Genomic DNA, 16838 nt, shown 5'->3' on the forward strand with positions numbered 1-16838 from the left:
CAATTTAATGATTAAAGTCACTGTGGTTCAATAAATATTTGTGAATTGTTTACTATATTTATTGCACTGTGCTCAGCACCAGGATTATAGATAAAAAAAACCTCAAAACTGTTCCTGAAAGAGAACACATATCGTGTACTAGCGAGAGAGCATGTTGTGACTTTTTGTCTAAATACTGCAAGAACCTTATTCATTTAAACTAGCCTTCAGAGTCTTATCATCTGGGAAACTCACTTTCTGAGCTTGGAGTTACATACAAACCTCAGTCAGAAACTTCTTTCGCCAGTTGGTGTGAAATGTTTTCATTTTTTTCTCTGGATTCATGGTTTCATTTATGTGAGTACCTCTTCCATTGATCAAAATTGCTTATTTATTACTATGTGCAGTTCTGGTTCATGTTTTCATGAATCCTTTTGGAAAGACCTACCCAAAATGCAGGAGGCCTTGGTTTTACTATTTAGAATAAAAAAAAATAGTATTAGACCATTTCAATTGTCTGTCTCATTTTTATTATATAATCCCATAGCTGTGCTTTTTCAACTATGAGAAATAGTGCAGATAGTATGATCACTAGTAATGAGCACTGTCGTTCTCATCCATTACTGTTCTTTGGAACCTTTTTTAGGTTCCTGAACTGGATCATCCTTTGGGGCCATTACCCAAATCTACTGCTTTCTCTTGACCAAAAGGTCAAATCCATAATGGTTTCCCTATGGCAACCTTTGAGAAAGAAATTATTTTGGGCATTTATTCTCGAAGTTACTCATGAGCAACATTAATCATCAATATAAATGGTGCTTTCTACTATGAAGTTCATTTTAACCTACTTTCAAACCAAAATATGTGTGAATTTTTGTGTATATCGAATCTAATTGTGCTGCCTTGGCTGATATACTGTGGCATTTCCTCAGTCTGGAAATCATTAGAGAGAGATTTGCCACTAGTATCCCAAATCTAAAAATTTGACATTTTTTTCTCTTTCAAAATCTTTTTGAAAAAACTTGAATGTTAAGATAATTGTGATTACCATAAAAATGTATTTGACCGTTCTTCTTGGCTAGTCATTCTAGTTCACTGAAAATTAGGCAGACCACAAATTTCTGAATGTGGATATTGGAATTAAAGATCCCATTGGCAAAGTCCATGGTAACACTAGGAATCATTTAGTTGAATTTGAATCAATATGGTCTGCTGTGTGCAGAATATTTTTAAGGCACTGGAATAGAAATATCAGAATGCATTGATCTCATTATTAGTGAGCTCATGTTGCAACTCTGTGTTTCTCCTTAATGGTAGATGTTCATGTGTATTTATATATGTATTCCGCTTTGAAAAGAGACAAAATAGAATTTTCATTGACTATTAAAAAAAACCCACAAAAAAGGTTGAGGTTAAGATGAACCCAGAAGAAGGCAGACAGAATACTTAATGAAAGACAGGCTGCAGCCCATATCTATTATTGTCTTCAATTTGTCAAAACTTTACCTGAAATGTATTTGAATTACAGAGAAAAAATTGTCTATGCCATGGGCAGATATGTTGATTCTTTAGCCAGTTCTTTGGAAGATGAATGGGTAGGACTTCTTTTTCTAAAAAAAGTAGTATTTTTTCTAACACAGTCATTTTCATATATGCTCTTTCCCTAGTTTTCTATTCACCTCATCCCATCCTACTCAGTGAACCTTACAAGGGGGAAAGTGTTTTAAAATCTTCCTGATGCCAATTTGCTCAGCTCTTCTTAGTGGCCAAAATTGATCATTACAGTGAGACTGTGTTGTTTTGTTTTAGTCTTCTATTCATTAACATTGTTGTATTCATGCATTTTACTTTCCTGCTTCTGCTTATTTCAGTCACTTCCTATTTTACTTGTTATTTCGCATCATATAATCACAATTTATTTAGACATTCTCCAGTCAATGGGCTAGCACTCTTTCCTTAGTCCTTTGCTACCACAAGGTATAGATTTTTTTTATATTTTGGAAGCTTTCTGGGATTTTCAGTGCACAAGTAAGATTTCGAAAACTTTGCAAGGCATTATGTCTCTCTGTAAGCTTGCTAAATGATTTTTAATGTCAAATGCAGTGCATAATGTTTAATTACTTAAGCATTGATGATTCACAGTATAACTTTGAATGGAGCCAAAACCAACAAGGAATCCCTCTAGAAAAGCAGCCACAACCTGGACTCAGGGTGGAGATTCGGTGCTGCCCTTGTTTACATCATGTCCCAGACTTGGTAGGAGGGGTAATTGTTTCCAATTGACTACTAGATCTGGCTTCTAAGACATTGCCCCTGTAGTTGACCTCCCTTGACCTTTAAAAGAACAAAAAAAGCACCTCAATCACAACCAGCTTCTTTTTCTAAACTTGACTATTTGTCTGGGCTTCTTATATTTCCCTAGCATTTTATGTTCCTGTGTCCTTGTGACCTCGAATGGAAACAGACTATAGAAAAAGTTTAGTTATGGGATCATGGTATTATAGAATTCATTTTATTTTACTGAGAAGGAAACTGAAGCTCAGGGAAGTTATGTTACTTTTTTTTTTTTTTGCAAGGCAATGGGGTTAAGTGGCTCGCCCAAGGCCACACAGCTAGGTAATTATTAATTGTCTGAGGCCGGATTTGAACTCAGGTACTCCTGACTCCAGGGCCGGTGCTCTATCCACTGTACCACCTAGTTGCCCCTCAAAAGATGCAAAAGCAGTTCTTCCAGTATATGATGTTCCCTCCCTCTTCAAATTGCAGAAATTGTAATTTAGGTCCATGATGCTTAAGTGATTTGATGAGGTTGCACAAATATCAAAATGATTTGAACCCAGTTCTTTCAAATCCAGAACTCACAGGTTCATAGGTTTAGATCTGGATGTGACCTTGAAATTCTTTTTTATATATTTCTTCTTCTTCAACTCACTTCCACATTCTGAAACGAATTCCTATTGCCAGCTATTGCTCCACACCATTTGTAAAAATTCCTCCTATTTATTCCCTTTTCTACTTCTAAAAACACATCTTATACCTACCTGGAATCCTTTAATAGATCATTCTCTCCTGAGAGAGATTTCCATAGTTCATGCAATACTATTTTCCAAAATAAGAATAATATTTTGAGAGCTCTTCCTTGGAAAATGTTGAGTATTTTTGGAGCACCAGGATGTGTTAAGAGTTTGCTGTCTAAACTGAAGGACTCTTATCAGGAATGTGCTTTATTTTCTAGTTCGCCTGCCCTACCCTCTTCTCACAGCATCTGTTTTTACTGATGACAGGCATGACATGATATTTGGCACCATGTGTTTTAATAGACAATGAGGGGGATGAAAAGATTTAAAAGCCAGAGCATATTCCTAAATTTGGTGCTTTCTACCATTGAATACATTTATAGATATGTCACCTATTGAAACAAGAAAAGTGTTCCATCAAACTGGCAAAATGAGAAAAGGCTTTGTGAGATTCAACATTTCTCATTTTTGACATTTCAGGAAAAGTCAACATGATACTTTGTGTAGGGGCAGCTAGGTGGCAGAATGGATAGAGCAATGGCCCTGGAGTCAGGAGGCCCTGAGTTCCAGTCCAGCCTCAGATACTTACTCAGCTATGTGACCTTGGGCAAGTCACTTAACCCCACTGCCTTGCCAAAACTTTAAAAAAATAATACCTTGTGATTTCTCTTTTAGATTATGAAGAACTTTGGGTTCTTGTACTCCAAACTTGTTGTGAGATGCTCTGTAATGCAGTATCAGAAGTCTCACGATGTTTATCTAGAAAACCCAGACTAGTCCTTGTGATGGTGCTACTCAGCATACTTTTTCTGAGTTGCTGAAAAACCTGTGAAGATCTTGGATTATCCAGTCCACAATATCTCAGACTTTTTGGTCTTCCAGTTTTTCTTACTTCACCATTAACATAGACGGTGCCATGATTTTCTTAAACCATACCCTTCATCAAAGAGTATGAATAGTTTTATAGTTTTCTAGGCAGTCTTCTAAGTTGTTCTCCAGAAGGATTGGGTCAGTTTGCAATTCCATCAACACTTTATTCATTTACCTATGTACTTTCATTCCCTTCAGCATTTATCTTTTCTAAGTATGAAGTGGTTCCTCAGAGTTGTTTTTATTTGTATTTCTCTAATCAGTAATGCTTTAGATCAGTTTTTTCATATTATTATAGAAAGCTTTGATTTCTTCTTCTGAAAAGTGCCTGATTTTATCCTTTGACTATTAATTGAGGAAGGACTCTTATTTTTATAAATTTGACTCCATTATCCATCTATTTGAGAAATGAGGCCTTTATCAGAGAAACTGCTGTCAGATTTTTTTTTGATAATACTTCCTTATCTAGGGAAATTTTTGGCAAAATATAGTTTCACTGATTCTTTCTTCTGATTAGATCTATTTATGATTTTGCTTTTTCTGAGGTTATGATCACTATCTTCCATTTTTTATATCTGTTGAAGTATAATATATTTTGCTCTAGCCTTTTATTTTCACTCTATATCTTTCTGTTTTCAGTGTTTCTTGGAAACAATGTATTGTTGGATTCTGGCTTATGATTTATTCTGTTATATCCTATTTTATGTTATGAAGTCTTCATATTACAGTTACGAACACTGAATTTTCTCCCATGCTTTTTTCTTTTTGTCCTCTTTTTATCTTGTCCTTCCTCAAAAATCTGTTGCTTCTATCCCATTCTCCCTTTTATCTCATGTGTGTGTGTGTATATGTGTGTGTGTGTGTGTGTGTGTATATATATATATATATATATATATATATATATATATATACTTCCATTTTTTCACCAATTTTGAGTTTCAAAATTTCTTACCACTACCTTCCAATTTCCCCTCCACTAGAAAATTCCTTCCTTGTGTATCTTTTATGTGTGAAAATTTTCCCCATTTTACTTCTCCCTTTCCCCTTCTTCCATTGCATTTCTCTTTCTCAACCCTTTATTCTTTTGCTATCTATTCTACCTTAATCAGGTCATACTCTATCTGTGTATGCTTCTAAGTGTGCTCAGGTTGTTAAAAGTTCTTAATCATTATTGTTATTCATCTTCCCACAGGGGAATGTAAATAGTTAAATTGTTTTTAGTCTCATATGATATTTGTTTACCTTTTTTTATCCTTTTCTTGAATTTTGCATATGAACATCACATTTTCTTTTCAATTCCTGATAATAAAAATTCTTTTAAATCTCTAATTTCTCCTCCCTAAAGGATTATACTCAATTTTACTGCCTTGGTTATTCCTGGTTGTAATTCTAGTTTCGTTGCCTTCTGGAATATCATAATCCAAGCCCTCCATTGTTTTATTGTGAAAGCTACTAGATCTTTTGTTGTCCAAACTGTGACTCTACATGTCTGAATGGGTTTTTTTTTCTTCTTATTTAGAATATTTTATTCTTCATGTGAGGGCTTTAGAATTTTGCTATAATATTCCTGAGGGTTCATTTTATGATCTGATTACAGGGAATTCTTTCAATTTCTATTTTAACCACTGGATTTTAGATATTGAACCAGTTTGCCCTTAGTATTTCTTGAAATATGATGTCTAGACTCTTGATCAGTGCTTTCTAAGGAATTTTAAGGAATTTTTTTTAATTGAATTTTTGTACCTCATTTTCTATTTGCCTAATTCTGGTTTTTTGGGGGGTTTTTTTTGCAAGGCAGTGGGGTGAAGTGGCTTGCCCAAGGCCACACAGCTAGGTAATATTAAGTGTCTGAGGCTGGATTTGAACTCAGGTACTCCTGACTTCAGGGCCAGTGCTCTATCCACTGCACCACCTAGCTGCCCCTCAGTTCTGTTTTTCAAGGAGTTCTTTTCTTCCATTAATTTTTATATCTATTAAAAAATTAATTTTATTTTATGTATTTTTCTTTATGCCAAGTTGTTGATTCTCTTCATAACTCTCATTTCCTTTCCCCATTTTTTCCTTGATGCTTTGCTTGTAACTGATTTCTCATTGCTATCTAAGTTGGTGTTCTCTGTCAGCTTAGTACTTTTTTATGGTCAGGTTCTTATTTGTTGTTTGCTCATTTTTTCAGCTTATTTCTTGACTTTGAATTTTATGTTAAAGTGAGGTTCTTCTCACCTTGGGCTGGGCAGACATTGTCCCAAGCTTCAGTCTTATTTATATTTACAGTTATTTCTGAGTATCTGCAAGTTTTTGGTGCCAGTTTTCTATGTTATCTTATGCTGGATCAATTTTTCACTTTTTTTTTTAGGTTATTTTTTTTTTTTTTTGCAAGGGGTTAAGTGGCTTGTCCAAGGCCACACAGCTAGGTAATTATTAAGTGCCTGAGACCAGATTTGAACCCAGGTACTCCGGACTCCAAGGCCAGTGCTTTATCCATTAAGCCACCTAGCCACCCCAATTTTTCACTTTTGTTCACTCTCCCACTAAAATCTGGTTTGAGAAAGTTGTTTGAAGATAACGTTGGGAGAGTTCAGCTGGGTTGCTACTTGTACTCTGTCATCATGGCTCTTCCCACCCCATTCAACTTTGGAATAATTGAATAGTTGCTTACACCCAGCCTTAATTTGCTTCTTTGAGACTTGTACTCATGGTTCTTGGTTCTACACTCTGAAGCCAAGCAACACTCTTCCAATCCTTCAGATACTTGAAGGTAGTTCCTGAGTTCTCGCCTTCCATTCCTTCTACAGGCTAGACATTTCTGTGTCCCACCCCTGTGTCTGCAGTATCTCACCCTTTGCTCCCTTCTAGATATGCTTCACCTCCTCATTATTATCCCTCAAATAAAGTATCCAGATGTGTCTGACTAGAGCACAGGGATGCAATGTCACCATCTCTTCCTACTTAGGGACTTTCCCTCTTGTAATGTTGCTCATCCAAGAGCTGATCAGCCCCTCTCTCCCCTCCCCATTCCCCCCCCAAGGGAATTGAGCTTGTAGGTTCTAAGGACTATAGGCAATTTATAATGAACTGTGCTTATCCTCTCATTGCCTCAAAGACCTTCAATTTACCATTGCCTTAGTTACTACTACTCACTCTTCCCAATATAAGACAGTCATCATCTAATTATATGCTCCTTTCATGACAGAACACAACTAGCCTCAGATTTATGGAGGCAGCATCCTACCTTGAAATTACATCATAATGGTTCCTTCTCATTTGCTTATTGAGAAAGCTGTTTGTCATTCTCTATGATAAGAGGAAGCCAAAATTTATTTTTCCTTGCCTTCCATTTTTCTAATCATTTACTTAAATGACTTGCTTAAATTTACTTAAAATTATTCAGTGACTGATCCTGAGGGAAATTTATATGGCATGGCAAGTGTTTAATAGCTCTTTATCTGCCTTCGTTAACTTTAGTAGAGCAATCCTTTCCAGGTGCAGATGCTCAACTGTAAGTTAGAATCTTAGCAGGCTGTATGGGGACAGCACCATGTGATTGGATTGTCCACAGTCTCAGTTCCATTATATGCCAGAGGCAAGACTAGAATCCTTTCCCTGGCTGTGCACTTCCTCTCTAGGAAAATAGTCTATCAAAATCTTGAGCAAGTCCCAATGGGAGTGGGGTAGAGAAAAAGGTCAAGAAGCCACTAGAGATGAGTATTTCAAGCCTCCATTTTGAAATAGTTCCAGATTGGAAAGCAATTACTGGCCTTGGGCCAGCAGAGGCCAGAGGGCTTGTCAGGCCTCCAGGACTTGTGTGAAAGGCATTTATGTGGCCTGGACTGGAATCCGGAGGGGAGGCAGAGGTCTCACTTAGAGAGCTAGAACCAAGAGTTACTTAATTGATGTTGAGTTCATATTTTCTTTGAATTTAGTCAAAAGTGTTAGTTTGGCCTGAATATTAAAGAAAGGAAAGCTGAGGTTGTATAGGCTCTGTTGGAACAATAAGACCATACACATCTCTCTGTCTTCCACTCAGCTTCAGATATTGCAGAGTAACCAACAGAATTCCTCAGCTTTAGAGCCAAACATGGTCATCAAAAGATTACTTGGCATTTTCAGCCCTGTCTCTTGCCATTCATGTTGGCTAGAGTCATGCCTGAGAGGACTACTTGGGTTAAATGAAATACATTCTCTTTTATGTAGCTCTGTGTCCTACTCTAAGAAAGAACCCTTTTTTCCCCTTCTGTCTTCATGAATATTGAAAGAAATGTCATAGCAAAAATCTCAGGTTCTTTAATCTGCCCAAGAAGCATTTCCCCGATTCCTTTAATACTACTGACTCCTTTTGAGATTATCTCCAGTTTGTTCTATAGGCATGGTGTTCAGACAGAGTTATTTGCCTAAGGTTCTCCTGCTCCCATTAGACTGTGAGCTCTGCAAGAGAAACACTGGTTAAGGTTGATTTGTTTTTCTTTTTTAATTTTCCTTTGTATTCCAAACAGAATCCACATTGCCTGTTGCCTGTTTCTGTGTTGCTTTTCTGTATTAGGTTCTAAGTGTTTTGAGTTGGTAACAAAGTTCTAAAATATCCGATGCTCTATAAATGCACGTTGAACAGTATAGCACTACAATAGAAACCACTGTTGGGAAACAGTAAAGTATGCTGAAAGGATCTCAAGTAACCCAAGTTGCCTTAAGGTTTGAGGACCTGAAGAATGGGGATCCTCCAATTTGATACATAGGTGCCTCGGGAGTTCTGAACCTTGATGCCTCTCTCTGGATTCTCTCTACAGGTTTGTACATTGACAAAGGAAGATAACCGCTCGGTGGGTGTGGTTCCCAAAGATGAGCAGCTCCATGTCCTGCCCCTTTATAAAATTTCCCAAACAGATGAATTTGGTACTAAAGAGGGTTTAGAGGCCAAGATCAAAACTGGGGCTATCCAGGTGCTTACCGCCTTCCCCAGAGAAGTGAGGATGTTAGCAGAGCCAGTGAGAGCCTCTAAGAAAAAGAAGGCAGACATCAGGAGGATGCCAGCAGAAAAAGCTGGGCAGGTGCCAAAGAAACATCCACCTCCAGTAAAGGTCAAAAATGGACCTCCTGAAATGCCCACCAAGGCACCCCAACTTTTAGGTGAGTAACACAGAACTGACTTGATCATTCTCCGAGCCCCACAAGGATAGAGGCAATAACTCATCTAAGGCTGTCTCTCCCCCAGCAGCAGTCCTGTGCTCTACACACAGCACACTCCTTGAACTCAAGCCATGGTTTACAAATTGGGTAGTCTTCTGTACATGATTTTCTTCCCCCTCCTTCCTTCAAAATATGCTATCTTCCTTTGACGGGTTGAGAAAATAATCAAACCGATCTCAGCTTTTATTTATTTATTTATTCATTTATTTATTTTTGCGGTTTTTCGAGGCATTGGGCTTAAGTGGCTTGCCCAAGGCCACACAGCTAGGTAATTATTAAGTGTCTGGGGTTGGATTTGAACCCAGGTACTCCTGACTCCAGGGCCGGTACTCTATCCACTCCACCACCTAGCTGCCTCCAGATCTCAGTTTTCTTAAGGAGAGGCCTATGACCTGTTTAGCGTTGGGGTACCTTCCTGCGCCTCAGTTTCTTTAGCTGAAACACAAGGGCAACTATACTGGAACTGCCTACCCAATAGGGTGGTTGTGAGGAGTTATTGTTATTAATTGCTACAGAATTATGTGTTATTTCTATAATATATAAATAATAGAATATTTATGTAAATGTTAGAATTGTAGAAGAATACTTGTTAGCATGTATATAATGCTTAAGGTTTACAAAGCATTTTGCACACACTCTCATTTTAGCAGTACAACCAGCTTGTTGGGGAGCTATTATTATTTCCGTTTCATGAATGAAGAAACCAAGTCTCAGAAAAGTGAAGTAACTGGGCCAGGGCCACACTGCTAAGCTAGTGTCTAAGGAAGGATTCAATCTCAGTTCCTTCCTTCCTCAAACACGAGTTATATTCACTACCTCACCAGGACATCTCCTAAATCCACTGGAGCTGAGGAGGAAGTAGTATATTATGATAGCAGCCCAATGTTTCTCTCTTCTCAGTACCACTCTTGACCATCTTATGATCACAACTGACTTAGCTGAATGCAAGGGGGATTCTCCCCAAGTTACAGATGAGCAGGTAAATCACACTAGACTTGTTTGGAGTCTCCTGGCCAGCAATGGGCTTTGGCCATGACCATCAAAATGGGAGGACAGCAGAGCAGTTTTCCCTTTGTATTTGAGGGTATCCAAGTAGGAGTCTATGTCTGACCTTTATCAATGTTAATTCCCATTCCAAGTTTTTCACTTGACAGGTGGTGGTCTGGATAGATATGCTTTGTTTTTTCCAATCCTTCATTTCATCTTTTTTTTTCACCAGGACTTTAATTTCTTTCTTTGGGTTATATTTCAGATTAATAGTAATTCTCTTTTCTCATTGCATTGAGCATTTGTTTATTACTTAATTGTTCAAATTATGAGGCCAGATTAAGATGAATCAAAACCAGTTCCTACCTTCTACCTGACAGAACTCAAGGATAGGTGGAGGAGATAAGATAATAGGTGTCCATGATTATAATCACATACCACCACTCTGACAAAGGAGATCAAAGGAGCATCAGAAAATACTGAAAATTTGTGAACAGGCAGATCCGATCTCCAAGCTGGCAGTGAGGCAAAAGTGTAGGAGGTGATGCTTCCCTCTGCAAAAATTTCAGCATCTTTGCTTTGGCTTCCTCCTGGAACTCTAGAAGTGTCTCTTATCTCTGAGGTCTGGCCCTTCATATTTTCTTTTCATTTCCATGTTAAGACTCTTCTCCAAATAGAGAGAAGATAAATTTGACATTGTAGCTGAGCTCCACTTTCTGCTTTTCTTCAGCTTGTAGATCTGGGCCAATCATTTGATCTGCCATAATCACTTAGTAGAAGAAATGTCAACAGGTTGGGTTTTGGATTTTTTTTTCCTTTTAGTTTTAAAAAAAAATTATTTACTTAGTATTTTGTTGGTCCTCACCAATGAAAGGCTTTTTCCCTTTACTACACACACGCATGCATACACACACACACACACACACACACACATTTTATATTTTTTTATATATACATATATATATGTGTATATGTATGTAAACTTTTTTGTCAATTCTGTTTAGAGGGAAGGGGTTTGATCTTTTCTATATCGAGAAAAACCCATCTTGCAGTTTACCTTCTATCATTTGCTTCATTGCTTTGTCTTTGGGTCAGCAGGGTTGGAAGAAAAAAAGGAAATAAGCATTGTGCCAAATTCTTTATAAATATCATCTCAGTTGATCCTTACAACAGACCTGGAAGAAGATTCTATTGTTAGTTCTGGTTTACAGTTGAGGAAACTGAGGCAGGCAGAGGTTTTTTTTTTCACCTTTAGTAAGTGTCTAAGGACAGATTTGAACTTGGCTCTTCCTAATTCCAGGCCTAACCACCTCTCTACCGTGCCACCTGTTGTTCAGGTGTTTCTGATTCTTCGTGGCCCTATGGACCATCGCACACCAATAGCTGGCCGTGGGGTTTTCTTGGTAACGATTCTGGACCTGCCCAAGGTCACACAGCTAGGAAGTATCTAAGGCTGGATTTGCACTCAGGTTTTCCTGACTTCGGGTCCAACGTTCTATCCCTGTGTCACCAGCTGCCTCACAGTGCCACCTAGCATGGGCTTAAATATAAAGAAAAACTGGAAAAAAGTCTTTTAATGGCTTGATGAGGAAAGAGCTCCAGGAACCTGATTTGTACCATTAAGAGCTGCTCTGAACTGATCATAGCTTCGTTATCTTCCTTTATATGGTAAATATCAGAACAATTTTATGAGATTCTGAGTCTATATGTTGCTACTTCACAAATCCATGAATTCATACATATGGATTATTCTCTGTCTCAGTTTCCTCATCTGTAAAATGAGGATAATAAAAATAGCATCCACTTTCCAGGTTGCTGTTAGGATCAAATGAGACAATGTAGGCAAATTCTAAAATGCTATAGAAGTGCAATTCCTATCACTTTCTAAGACCACAGCTCCTCTATGCCTTGATCAAGTCCTTATGGATTGCTGGGGCCTAAAATGTCCTTTACTTGGTTGCTTTATGTCCTACGGAATAGATTGTATCAGTAGTAGCTAAGTTGGTCTTCTTTCCTTAAGACTCTTGAAACCTTTATGTAATAGGTGTCAATAATATTAAGCACATTTATATGGTGTTTTAAATGATTCTTTAGCATTCTAGAGTGCTTTTATATCTGTTATTTCATTTGATCCTTACAACAAAGCTATGAAGCAGCTTGCTAGTATTATCTATTTCACAATTGAGGCAAACAAAGTTTAACTCACATGAAGTCACACAGCTATTAAGTGCCTACGGGCAGATTAGAACTCGAGTCTTAATGACTCCAAATACAACATTCCATGCACTGCCCAGAGTTTGTGATCCACAGGCAAAACCCTAAAGAACCCAGATTTTTCTCTCTGTCATGATTAGTTGCCTAAAAAATATGTTAGTGGAGGTTTTCTTATTAGAAGTAAAAATTCTCTGTTCTAGCTTCAGTCCATGCTACCTCTTGGTCCCATTCCATGTAATTTTATATAATGGACAATTATATTCAATAAGTTATAGTAGACAGTGAACAGCCCTTGGAAGCAGGAAGCATCAGGTCATGTGCCACCATATACTTGGTTATTGGTCCTGGGCAAGTAAGTCACTATGCTGCCTCCCAGGAATGGGAATGACAATGAAAGTACTAATTTCCATTGATGGTGACAGTTTCCTCATCCTACATCAAAGAAATCGCAGGTCCAGTTTTGTCCCCTGTAGCAACAAAATGTGAAATGTATTTTTAAGAGATTTGTCCAAAGAGTTTTCTGAAAATTAGCTGCTGTCAGTTTTGATAAAGAAATGGTGAAATCACTGTAAGTATCTGAAATCAAAGTGCTCACTCTTTCCTACCTGTTTGGCCACAGGCAATCATTGTGGTTCCCTCCGTCTCAATCTAGCTGTCATCTGTAAATTGTACTGGTATTTTTTAGGAAATATTAATAGATTGGATAGAACTTTTGTTATCTTATCATCTAGACTCTTTATACTCTTGCCTTCCTGGATCAGCCATCTCCCTTATACATACAAGCAAGCTTGCGTGCGCACGTGCGCATGCGCACACACATGCTCACACACAGAGAAGCATGTGTGTAATTGTATGTGTACAAAATCAAAGTTGAGTGACTTTTTCAGGGTCACATAGATACTAAGTATAGGATTCTATTTTTTTTTTTTTTTTTTAGGTTTTTGCAAGGCAAATGGGGTTAAGTGGCTTGCCCAAGGCCACACAGCTAGGTAATTATTAAGTGTCTGAGACTGGATTTGAACCCAGGTACTCCTGACTCCAGGGCCGGTACTTTATCCACTGCACCACCTAGCCACCCCTGATTCTATTTTTAGGAAGAAAAAGAGCAAAGTAACAATGAAAATAATTCAGAGATCTTGGGCCATGAGTATGAAGCATTGCTATCAGATTTTTTCAACCAAGGTGATTTTTTTTAAGATCCTTGCAAAGTCTAACTATAATAATCATAAGCTTTGTAGTACATAATTTAAAAAATTATTTCAAATAATTTAAATGCTATATTTCATTACTTACTGGGTACTTTGTAGAAAAGCAGTTTGTATTCATGTTTTGTTATGATTTCTTCCCCCCCCCCCCTTTGTCATTTCTTTTTTGGATAGGAAACAAAACTGAAGCATTACAAACTGATATTAAGAGTGAAGTTCCAGACCCACGTTTCAACCTCCATAGTGTGGCCAACACTACAAGCTATTCTTGGATCAAGTCCATCCATCACCCATTGAAAGGGACAAACTTACCTCTGAATTCCTCCTTGACCGCTATGTCTGGTTTGGCAACAACTTCATTTCAGAATGACTCTGAAATTTCCTACGGGTTTTCAGATCAGGGTAGTATTCCACCCTGGACAGTGGTTTCTACAAAATACAGTGGTGCTAATGCAGTAACCAAGGAGTGCTCTGGACTTCTCCTGAATGCTGAGCCACCATCCTTTTCTGGTATGGCTTCTACCAAGGCAGATTCCCAAATTCAAGCTGACCTTCCTACTGGCTCAGTTGAGCATCTAATTTCCAACATGGCCAAATTTCAACCTCCATCCCTACTGCCACCTGTTACTCAGATAACTGGTCCCAGTGAATCCACCCTAGTGAAATCAGACAGTGAGCGCAAAACCACCGAAACTGCTGCTTTAGCTTCATCCCTGGCAAATCCTAGTCAACCAGAGCCTGAGTTAGCTACTCATTTCCCATCAGCTGCTGAGCAGGTACCAAGTGATGAGCTGACCGAATCGGCTGACAGTGAAGAGAAGTCAGAAGAGATGTGGTCAGACAGTGAACATAACTTCTTAGATGATAATATTGGTGGTGTGGCAGTGGCCCCTTCCCATGGTTCGGTGCTAATTGAGTGTGCCCGGAGAGAGCTTCATGCCACGACACCCATCAGAAAGCCAAATCGCAACCATCCTACACGAATCTCACTTGTCTTCTATCAACACAAGAACTTGAATGAACCAAGGCATGGGTGGGCTGTATGGGAGGCAAAGATGGCAGAAAGAGCCCGAGAAAAAGAGAGAGAGGCTGAGAGGTTAGCTACTGAAAATGCCACCAACCAGAAAACAAAACAGCCAACTGAGAGTTCTGAGATTTTCTGTGAGGAAAATGAATTTAATAAAATTCCTTCCCGGAAAGCATTAACAGTAACTCATGACAATGTCATTACAGTATCTTCTTATGCCCTTACTCAAGTCGCGGGGCCCTATAATCATTGGGTCTGAAGGCTTTTCAACACAGAATCTTGTCCAAGTGCAATGTTCTGTTATTTCAAGGTGCTGTTGAAAAAAGTCAAGTTGTAGTTTTCTTTGGTCATCTCAACCATTTTAAGGCTGAGGTTAAAAAAAATGGGGGGGGAGAGTGATTTCTTAAATGTGACTATATTTTGATCATTGGTGGAGTGGTGCTCAAGCACATTTTAAACAAAAAAAATAAAGAAATTTTATAGTTTTTAATAGATTGCTTAAGAAAAGTTTTGGTTAGGTTATTAACCTTAATAGAAAGATTCTGTTTATGATCTTTAAGAATTTATACTTTGGTGCTTTAAATCGAGTCTGTTTACTATGAAAGAAAAATCATTTTTAGAGGATTTTAACAGATTCTTTCCTATTTTAAGAGGTAAAATTCAAGTTTTACAGTATTAGCTCTCCATAGCTCTTGGTGCTTAACCACATTGAAACAGTGAAAGATAAGCTGAACTATTACTTCATGGTGCCATTGTTCCAACAACTTCCAATCATTGCTCTAAAAGTGAAACTTCACTTACAACTTCACAAATAACCAATGAAATTCCTTCTCTCTGGAAAGAGTTCTAGTATCCTACAGGATGACCCAGTTGTTATCCTTAGTGATGGTTGGAGGCTGTTTATAAAGTGTAAATATATATATATATATATATATATATATATATATATATATATATATATATATACATATATATTTTAAAAGCACTTTCTATTTTTAAAATTAACTTGAAATAGTATAGTATAATTATCATATTGTCTATTGTTTGTGCATATTCTACAAAAGAAATCATTTTATTCTTGCTGTGTAGAGTTCCATATTGCTACAACTGAAATACGTATACTAATAATGTATGTGGTTTGTGGTGTTTCCTTTTTATTTGATCCTTTTTCATTAAAAAATATCAGCTACATATAAATCAGTAAGCAAAGCAGAAAATTTTTGACTATAAAATCAAAGTTAAGAAATATGTTACCCACATTTGTGTGAATTATTGAGAGTCAAAACAACTGGGAGCTTTTAAAAGGTAAACTCTCTGATTTTCTTTTTTTGAGGAGTCTTGCAGTTAGTAATCTAACCAAACTCTCATTCATCCTCAGTGAAGAACAAAGACAGGTGAGGTAGGAACATTGGAATCTGTGGGGTTCAAAGCCACCAAATCTTCATATGGTTTAAACTCCAGAAGGTATAAGGTGAGAAACTAACTAAATAACCTCTAGACTTGCCTTGTTAAGAAAAATCTTACCGATATGGGGAGAAAAATTGGTTCAAATGAAAGAACAAAACATATCATTTTTTCATTGCCTATATAAAATGAATCAAATAAGGTCCTACAGAAATAGTCAGTAGTCAGGAAATAGCTAATTTAGTTCAAGTACTTTTTTTCCTTCAAATAAGGTCCTACAGAAATAGTCAGTAGTCAGGAAATAGCTAATTTAGTTCAAATACTTTTTTTTCCTTCACGAACATATGAACATGAACTTCTGTGAATATTTTAAAAATATGCATTTATATTTTGTTGAAAAATTCACTTTCATTTTGCTCCCAATTTTTGAAAACTGTCAACCAAATCTATATTATGGTTACTTTGGGTCTAAAAAGTAAGAAAATACACTCCATTTGCTAAATATTATAGAATCCCATCTCCCTTTTCTTTTCATTTTTACATTTATTTATTGAATGAAGTTGTAGCCAGACTATCTAAACTAAACCTTTTGTCTATGAAGAATTATACTAATGCTGTATTTGACCATGTTATACTGTAGAGGTGCTATAACAAGAAAAATCTGAAACATCTAGGTTATTTGCTAGTATCTAAATTTAATGGTGCTTTTTCCTTGGAAATGCCATAGGAATCTATAATTAATATTGACAATTTGCGTACAGAAGATTCCTGAACTTTTTAAATTAAAAAACATTTTTTCCTATACGCCCCCCTCATTGACATTTTATTCCTTCTTTCTTTGTAACTTAGTGTCTTAAGTAAGAATGGCAATTACCCTGTGGAGCAAGTTATTGTTTCCAGTTTTTGACTGTTTCAAGTAAAGGAATGAAGGGAATTTGAAAAACAAAAATGCTG

The 16838-nt window shown here is 37.2% G+C and overlaps 1 protein-coding gene across 5 annotated transcripts in view; it reads left to right on the forward strand.

The window, feature by feature from the left end:
* The window catches only part of TET1 (tet methylcytosine dioxygenase 1), a 153208-nt gene extending 137802 nt beyond the window's left edge, over positions 1-15406 (forward strand). For 2 of the 5 annotated variants that reach the window (XM_074232405.1, XM_074232406.1), the window contains 2 exons: positions 8648-8987; positions 13628-15406. In XM_074232405.1, the coding sequence (XP_074088506.1) occupies positions 8648-8987; positions 13628-14739 (1452 nt within the window). In that variant the 3' untranslated portion in view covers positions 14740-15406. Of the gene's footprint in view, positions 1-8647; positions 8988-11334; positions 11703-13627 lie in introns of all 5 variants that reach the window. The other 3 variants (XM_074232407.1, XM_074232408.1, XR_012477698.1) reach the window with 2 other exon arrangements.
* The last annotated feature ends 1432 nt before the right edge of the window (positions 15407-16838 follow it).

This window comes from Macrotis lagotis, chromosome 4, assembly GCF_037893015.1.
Source record: "Macrotis lagotis isolate mMagLag1 chromosome 4, bilby.v1.9.chrom.fasta, whole genome shotgun sequence".
NCBI classification, from domain to species: domain Eukaryota; kingdom Metazoa; phylum Chordata; class Mammalia; order Peramelemorphia; family Peramelidae; genus Macrotis; species Macrotis lagotis.